The sequence below is a fragment of the Trachinotus anak genome, unplaced genomic scaffold, assembly GCF_046630095.1.
Source record: "Trachinotus anak isolate AG129_WGS33_773 ecotype Australia unplaced genomic scaffold, CSIRO_AGI_Tana_v1 ptg000012l, whole genome shotgun sequence".
Classification (NCBI taxonomy): domain Eukaryota; kingdom Metazoa; phylum Chordata; class Actinopteri; order Carangiformes; family Carangidae; genus Trachinotus; species Trachinotus anak.
Window position 1 is genome coordinate 27,885,001 of NW_027273863.1, and position 8,878 is coordinate 27,893,878.

General features: G+C 47.0%; 1 protein-coding gene across 2 annotated transcripts in view; it reads left to right on the forward strand.

Annotated features, from left to right (window-relative positions):
* The window catches only part of asap1a (ArfGAP with SH3 domain, ankyrin repeat and PH domain 1a), a 20,427-nt gene extending 11,956 nt beyond the window's left edge, over positions 1-8,471 (forward strand). For both annotated transcript variants that reach the window (XM_071491123.1, XM_071491124.1), the window contains exons 18-28: positions 175-260; positions 810-925; positions 1,105-1,172; positions 1,615-1,722; positions 1,828-2,065; positions 2,964-3,122; positions 3,881-3,956; positions 4,048-4,112; positions 4,742-5,247; positions 5,344-5,466; positions 5,675-8,471. In XM_071491123.1, the coding sequence (XP_071347224.1) occupies positions 175-260; positions 810-925; positions 1,105-1,172; positions 1,615-1,722; positions 1,828-2,065; positions 2,964-3,122; positions 3,881-3,956; positions 4,048-4,112; positions 4,742-5,247; positions 5,344-5,466; positions 5,675-5,749 (1,620 nt within the window). In that variant the 3' untranslated portion in view covers positions 5,750-8,471. The remainder of the gene's footprint in view (positions 1-174; positions 261-809; positions 926-1,104; positions 1,173-1,614; positions 1,723-1,827; positions 2,066-2,963; positions 3,123-3,880; positions 3,957-4,047; positions 4,113-4,741; positions 5,248-5,343; positions 5,467-5,674) is intronic.
* The last annotated feature ends 407 nt before the right edge of the window (positions 8,472-8,878 follow it).

Consider the following 8,878-nt stretch of genomic DNA (forward strand, 5'->3'; position numbering starts at 1 on the left):
AAATGACCGTAAGATAATTCCAGAGTTCTTTAAATCAGTTTAAACAGAAGTTCCTGAAGGGGTTTGAGGACTTTGTATCCTGTGTACAAGGATTACTTAGGATTCTGCAGCTAAACTGAGAGGTTTGTAGTGTGTTCAGTTACTTGTATTAACTTTGTTGATGTTTTTGTTTAGGAAGCAGGAGAGACTGCGTTACATTACTGTGTTCGGACAGCTGACCACTTCTCCCTCCACCTGGTCGACTTTCTGGTCCAGAACAGGTAAGGAACATTGTGTGAGCTGCACCTGGTTGATACACTGCACAGCAACGAATGATCCTGGATGAATTTGTGGTATCAGTATCGTCTTGGATGGAAGAAAACATCTTCAGGTTCTAAAGGCCAGGTGTTGGGTACCCACTGTCACCAGCAAATGGCAGCCCGCTCCTTTAAAATTATTGCCACTGCTGCAATGTCATGAAGTTGCAATTATGTGACTCTGCAGAGGGCTTTTAATTTGAAATGACTGATAAATTGGCCAGAGAGGATATAAATTCAGCCGTACAGGTGTCATGAAGGAGGAAATGATCTCTAGAGACCAGAACAGTTTCTGTACCAGGCTGTAAACATGTTTCTTTCTGCTGTAAAGTTGGACATTTGAACATGGGAGTCTCTGGGGACTGACTCACTGCTGGAGCCAGACTCTAGTGGTCGTTAGAGGAACTGCAGCTCTCAGCTCTTCACTGCTGGAGTTTCATGTTTCAGACCTGAGGATGATGATTAGTTGGTGTGTGCCTATGTTGATGTGTACCTGTGTTTGTGTACCTTCAGTGGTCACCTGGACGCACAGACAGACGGAGGGAACACAGCTTTGCACTGCTGTTGTGTGTACAACAAACCAGAGTGTGTGAAGCTGCTGCTGAGAGGAAAACCTGACCTCCACATCAGTAAGACCACCAGACTCTGAACCCTTCTGTTCTCAGACCTCAGATATGAGTTGAGTCCGGGCCAGGCATAGATCCAGGATAGATCCTGGACAGATCCAGACAGGTTTAGACTAGGTCTGTCAGAGGAGAGAAATCATTCTGCATCATGATGTTATTACAAGGTGCCTGTGTCTTCTCAGTCAATCAGAGTGGAGAGACAGCGCTGGACATTGCCCGCAGACTGAAGAACTCCCAGTGTGAAGAACCGGTAAGAACCAGGACTAGAGCCACAACCAGATCCAGATCTTAGCATTCGCTTGGTAAACAGCTCTTTAATAGTAAACCAGATTGACCCAGGCTGTAGGGTTCTTCTGGTCGACAGTTTAGTCAGTGGACTGACTCTAAACTACAGTACCATACAATACCATCATAAGCCTTTTGCAGCCGCTACTCTTGAGAAGACTGCATCAAGACATCAGGGCAGTATCCTCTCCAGAAGACTTAGACCTACAGTTAGGAACGATCCCTCCTCAAAGTATCACTGAATTACATTAAAGTTAAACCATGACCATCAAGACCAAACGGTTTCTACTGAGCACACTGATGCTCTGCAGACGAGTTTAGTTCATTGGTTGTTTAGTCTGAACTCACAGCAGTGACACAGAAACATAGACCTCTGTAGGTAAGACCTCTGTCTCTCCGTCTCCCAGTTGGTGGAGGCAATGTCCGGCAAGTTTAATCCTCACGTTCATGTGGAATACGACTGGAACCTCAGGCTGGATGAGCTGGATGAGAGCGACGACGAACTAGACGACAAGGTACCACCATCAAACCACAGAACAATGGATAGGCTGCTTTTAGTTTGACAGTTTAAATGACCTCCTCCTCCTCCTCTACCTCTACCTCTACCTCCTCCTCTGCAGCCCAGTCCTGTAAAGAAGGAGCGCTCTCTTCGTCCTCAGAGTTTCTGTCCGTCCTCCAGTGTTTCCTCTCAGGAGAAACTCTCTCTGCCGGCCTCCTTCATTCCTCCTTACCGAGACAAGCAGCGTCTCTCCTATGGAGCATTTGCCAACCCCGTCTACAGCACCTCCTCTGACACTCCTCCTTCCCCTGGACCTGACACTTCAGGACCTTCGCCAGCTGCCAGGAGTCAGGGGAAAGGTACAAAGCCCTGTGGTGTAGACCAGTAGTTCTTAAACCAGGAGGAGGTGCCAGGAGCACAGAGGGTTCTGAAGATTTTGAGGGTCTTTAGGGGAGTTCAGAGGTTTCTGAAGGTGGTTCATAAGGTTTTTAGGGGGTTCAAAGGTTTTGGTCTTTGGGGGTTCAGAGGTTTTTGAAGGTGGTTCAGAATTATTTGAGGGGGTTCCAGAGTTGCAAGCAGATGGTCAAGATGCTGAAGGCCCCTGAGGGGATCTAGAAGTCAAAGAGAAGATTTGCAGTATCTCTGTAACAGGGATTTTCCTTTAGATAGTTGTAGACATATTCCTGAGCTACTTCGGGATGGTTCAGGTGGACATTAGCAGGTATAAATGGCCCTGGAGGAGGTCCTGTAATTCTACTGGGGGGTTTAGGGAATTTAGGAAAAGGGCCCAGGTTTCTGAAGTCATTTGAGTGGTACCAGGAGAAACTGCTGTCCTTCTTGTCCTGGGCTGCATTGACTGGTATTCAGAGATCTGTGATGAGTCTCTGAGGCGTTTCAGGTGAGTTTAGAGGTTTCTCAGGGTAGTTACGGAGATCTCGGAGGCAGCTTCTCACCGCCCCAGGACAGTTTAAGTGATGCCCTGGAAAATGCACTGCACTACAGATCCTTTAGAGGGGTTTCATAGTTGGCAGAGGAGGTACCTGCTTCTCTTGATAGTCCTGAGGGCCTGGACTGGTTATCTTGGGTTTTTGGGAGTTTGGAAGGGTTTTTGTTTGTGTGCCAGGATTCCTCGAGGATACGCTATGGACTAAAGTGTGAAAGGGGTCTGCAGAGGTCTTAGGTTTAGGTTCCTGGATTCCAGTAGTTCTTCAGTTGAGGATGAATTTTCATCAAATCACTGATCAGTTCTTCCAACAGGCCCTGCCCTCGGTCCACCCACCTCCCTCCCCCTCACCTCCCAGACCAGTGGAGGAGGAAGCTCCACCCTAAAGAAGAGACCCCCTCCCCCTCCACCCGGGCACAAGCGCACACTATCTGACCCCCCCAGCCCCGTCCTGCAGGGGCCTGCAGGTAAAGGTAAGATGGTAACATCACACAATCCAAAACCATCAAACATGACCTTTGACCCCTGGTGAAAATCTTCTTAGGCCTTTCTCAATACCAAGTACTCCACTTCCAGTCCAGGGACAGGTCAGTACAGGTGATCACAATTCAACTCACCTCTACCTGACTGATCTGAACTCAAAGCTCCACAAACAGATACTGAACTGACTGAGTGCAGTGGAAGGTTCAGTGGATACCTGAAATTAAATGTGACCAGATGATCACCTGGAGTCGTCACAGGCATCGCTGCCGTTCACCTGCACAACAACCATGTGTTTATTATACATTTAGATCTTCTCAGACTCACTGCCAAATATTGAATCTTCCAAAAGGGATTAAATCTTTAAAACCAAAGGGCTGCAGAGACCGGCCTCATCTCAGGAGCCAGGCCATGAGTTACTGAGGTGACTGCTGCTATCACCTGACAGGTGAGAAATGTGAGTGGTCACTGTCTCACCTGTAAAATGTAAAGCTTAGTAAAGTGATATATCAACAGTTGTAGGACATAAACAGCTTTGAGCCTGGTTCAGCATCTCAACCACTGCTGCTCGTTGCTGCCCAATGCATTCTGGGACACGTAGCGTCCCCACACAGTTCACAAGTTCTGATAAAACCAGCGGAGCAAGAACTTTTCAGATATTTGATCTGGTCTTGATGCAGACCTTGAATTGGAACAGTACTGGGCTGTGACTGATGTCGCAGACTGAGAATGGCCATTTGTTTTCATACAGGAAGTGAGATGACCCCCCCACCTGGAAACAGGATGTCACCTGCCAACAAGTTTGAGGGAATCCAGCAGCAGCAGAGGTATTTTACTCACTGTTCTGAAACACTGTGAGCAGGTCAGCACAAACAGGTAGAAGTAAACATAACCTTTGACCTCTCTGATCTTCTCTAGTACGACGTCCAGTAACACCAAGTCCACACTAGGACCCAGAGTTCTGCCCAAACTACCTCAGAAAGGTGAGATGACAATCAGTAAGCTGTTTGTTACACCTGCCATATCAACGTCCTCTGTGAACGTCACAGGAAATGACTACAGTTCATTTAAATGATAGAGACCACAGAGGTCATAGGTTAAAGGTCAACTGAGGGACATCTGAACATTATGTTCCTGTGTTTTCGGGTGTAAATGATTGATGGTGGCAAAAGAGCCGTAACTGTGGTAACCAGAAAACTATTGCTGTAGTGTAATGAAGCAGGACAGGTGTGTTCACTGAAGTGCTTGTTATTAGTGATGATGATGATGATTCCCACAGACCTCAGTATTAAAGACTGAGATCATTTCTTTAACCACAGACAGCTGCTGTACCAGACTCCATTGATAAAAACTGTGATTTTACCTCACAGAACACTGTTTCTGGTCCTTCATTGGTCAGTTTGTTTGTGTGACTATGAGGTCTGAAGACTTCTTCTGCCACTGATGTTCACCTTTCACTGCCTGAGGCCATGTTTGGTTCACCTTCACGGGTAAACTTCTTGGTGGATCCTGGTGGTCTCCAGGATCCTCCAGATCCACCAGGATCCTCCAGGATCCTTAGACCTGTTCTTGTCCAGGTCTCTCAGAATGGTTTTGTCTCTTTGTGTCTCAGTGGCTCTCAGAAAGATTGACACCATCCACCTTCCGTCTCTGGACAAACCCAACCAGCTTCCAGACCTCCTCCACAAACCTCCCCCCTCCTCCCCATCCATCCACCCAGACCTCCAGAAGTCCCCTCCCTTCATTGATGCTTCCCCTAAACCCCCCCTCACCCCAGTGGACTCCACCCAGAGAGCCCCATTGGCTGAGAAGCCCCTGCTGTCTGACCTTCCTCCCAAACCTCACCTGTCTGACCTCCCCTCGAAACCCCTCCTAAAAGACCTCCCCCCCAAACCCCAGATCACAGACCTCCCCCCTAAACCACTGCTCAGTGACAGGCCTTGCCCTGCCCATGTTGCTATGGAGACACAGGGATCCAAAGTGGTGGCAGCAGCAGCAGGGAGCCAGTTGTCTGTCCAGCAGGGGGAGGGGTCACCTGGACCGGCAGATGAAGACGATGACAAGTCACCGCCTGGAGCGGTGGAGATGCCCGTCCCTCTGCCAAGGAAAATCAACTCTGTAGGTCTTCATCATGAGATCACAACATCCTCATTGGATCCAGTTTAAAGACAGTGTGAAGACCTGCTCCTCTTCTGTGTGTCACCTGTGTTTCAGGTGAGGAGTAAAGTCAGGAGGGTGAAGACCATCTACGACTGTCAGGCCGACAACGATGACGAATTGACCTTCACCGAGGGAGAGGTCATCATTGTCACCGGGGAGGAGGACCAGGAGTGGTGGGTACGTAAGGGGGGGGTTCGCTGGTCTATAGTTTCAGATCTAGGAAGCAGAGAGAAAGAGAGAGAAGAAGAAGAACTACAGAGTGAGAGAAGAGTTAGTAATGTTGATGTGATATGAATGAGAACAGATGGAGAGAGGAGCTCAATGCATCATGGGAGGTTCAGGACTCATCATGTGATGTCTCAGACAGACTCTGATTGGTTTTCAGATTGGACACATCGAGGGACAGCCGGAGAGGAGAGGCGTGTTCCCCATGTCCTTCGTTCACATCCTCTCTGACTGACAGCCACAAGGCCAGCATGAGGCGAGAGGAGTCAGCAACATGCTGCTGAACAAACATGAACAAAATAATGAGGTCAGCCTCAGTTAACGAAGTCCTCACTGTAAATAGACTCTATTATTCTGCCCAACAGCGTTACCATAGCAACCCAGCAACCCAGCATGCCGACCCAGGTGGGCTGTAGCAAAGACGTCTACAGAGGAGGAAAACACACACAGGTTCAGGTCAGAGGGGTCAGTACATCAACAACAGACACGTCAGCTAACGTTCACTTCCACCTCCTGCTTGCTGCAGTCCTGCACAGATCACTCTGGGTCCGGCCCTGAGGGCTCAGATCAGTCCGGGTCCGGCCCTGAGGGCTCAGATCAGTCTGGGTCCGGCCCTGAGGGATCAGATCAGTCCGGGTCCGGCCCTGTGGGTTCAGATCACTCTGGGTCCGGCCCTGAGGGCTCAGATCAGTCCGGGTCCGGCCCTGAGGGATCAGATCTCTCTGGGTCCGGCCCTGTGGGTTCAGATCGGTCTGGGTCCAGTTTTATAACAAACCTCCGGGTCAGGAAAGAGCAGGGAGGGTTAGGGCATGGGTGTATATGTACACGGGGATGCCCACGGGAATAATCAGGGGACGGTGAATGACTGGCAACAGGTTTGGCTGATGAAGGACAGGAAAGGTGAGCACTACAAAATGAAAGAGGAAATGTGTGTAACACCAGACAGGTACACTGAAGACAACACTGTTTTCATTTCTGCTGTAGTTTTCACCTGTACCTGTAGGATAGACTACCTGGCCCAGTGCAGGACTGTGACATACCACACCTGTGCTCATCAGTGTTCTACAGGTGAACTAAGGTGTGGATGCAGCTCTTCTCCACACTCAGGAGGAGGTTCTTGTGAGGGTTCTTACCTGGTCTGGTCGTGGTGCAGGTCTCAGATCAGTTCCAGGTGTTTTCCTTCTCTTCAGACTCTGTATTTACTGTATCTGTGTAAAACACGACCCTGTGTACATCCTCCAGTCTGTCTGTACACACCTGTACCTGTGTATGTTTCTGTGCAGGTGTCTCTGTCAACAGTGAAAATACGCCCATGTTGAGTTTAGACTACAACTCCCAGAGATCATTGCTGTTGTAAACATCTATCAGACACTATCACTTATATAGTGCGAATGTGAAACGACAGAGGACACAGATCGATCCCTGATCAGATCGATCACTGTGGGACACCAGAGAACAAAAGAGGAACCTCTGCTAGAACTGAACCGATCAGCTGATACAGGTCACTGATTCACTGTCAAAACTCAAACTGTGGTTTCATCAGCTGTTCAGATAAATTCAGACACTGATCACAGTGATAGAAGTCACTGTTACAGCACCACCAACGAAGGTCTCACCTGTACAACAGTGTTAAAGGAACAGTTCAAGGTTTATTAAAACCCTTTTCTGTCTTCCCGAGTTAGTCATATCAATTCAAAATAGCACAATAACTGGAAGCAGGCTTTGGAAATTGTTAGCCTAGTTTAGCACAATAACTGGAAGCAGGCTGGGGAAACTGTTATCCAAGCTCCATCAGAAGAGAAAAACACAACTTCTGATTTACCTGTTGACTTTGGTGGAGGCAGAAAACAATAAGATTTTTTAAGTGTCAGAGTTTTCCAGCTCTCAGATGAAGTAGCTGCAGCTTGTGTATATAAATCTTATGTAGATATTTCCTGCATGGCTACAGAGGCTGTACTAACATAACCAGGCAGAGCTCTCATTTATTCATTTATTCCTTAGATCCAGTCAAATGAAGGAAAGATATTTCACTTGTTTTCATTTTCAGAGCTGTGGCTCACTAACGTTGGCTCGAAGCTCAGTTGAGATCAGGAGCTGGCTAAACCAGAAGAAAATGTTAATTCATCCTCCTAAGTTAAGGTGTAAGTTAACGGGCGTAACCTCTTTGATTACAGGAGCCCGAGTGGTCACATCAGACAGTGACTCAGCTAATTTAATCTCTTAGTTACTGTGTTTGCACAAGTGAAAAAAATTGTGACTCTGTAAATTCGTACTTGTGATTACTACTGTGGCTGCTGTAGCCAAAGAGCTAACCGTTAACACGCGAGGTCGTAGTTAATACTGTCACGAGCTGGTTTACAAACTGCCAGTTCGCTAGCAGAAAGAATTCAGATGTCAAAGCTGAAGCCTGTGACAGCTTCTCATGGCGCCACATCATCTCTCAGATTACAGCAATCATTCAGTAGTTTTCCCAATAAATTTCAATGGCGCGTTAATGTGACCCAGCTCTTCAAATAAAACACCTCAGCAAGTATTTAATGTTTTTTACCCGTTTATTTAGTCCTGTCCTGAGGTGTGTTCAACCATGGCCGATAACTTAATTTCTAAGATGAAATGTTTCTGGCTGAGACATACTGGCTTGGTTAGCTAAAGAAATTATCAACGGTCTGTGAGCTCATTATTCTGTTGTTGATCCAAAATCATGAAATTATTTTCTTGTAGTTACCAACAGTCTGATGATCTGATAATTAGAGTCAGACTGCTCAGTGAGATACAGATCTTATGATGATGTCTTCGGTGAATACAGTGTGTTCATGTGGTTTTGTATTGAATTTAGTGACTCTGGGTTTTGGCCTCTTCAGGCCTGATCCGGATGATGAGATGAGTCTGAAGTCGTGTATTTATTTAGTTTGTGTTGGGGGAGGTGGGGCAGAATAAAACTGTAACTGTTTCCTACACACTGAAGGTCCTTGTTTTCGTTTTTTATGTTTTATTGTGAACTATGACCTGATACAACAGACGTCTGTCTCTGCTTTGTGCTTTGCTGCCGAGTCCGAGCCGAGTCTGAGCCGGACCAGCACAGGCTATAACCAGGAGGAAACCACTATCATCATCACCATCAACAATAAACATCAGAGGATGAACCCAGTTTGTTCAGTTTTCTTCACACAATCTGATCACATTATGTCCTGATCATCTTCATGTGAAACTAACTAACTCTGCAGACATATAATCATTCATTTTCAAACCATAAGATTATTGATGAGAGGAAGTCACTCATTAGAAATTAGTTCCTGAAACACTCCAGTCTGTTTCTACGACACTGAAGATATGAATAACCAGGATTTACAGATGCTGACAGGTT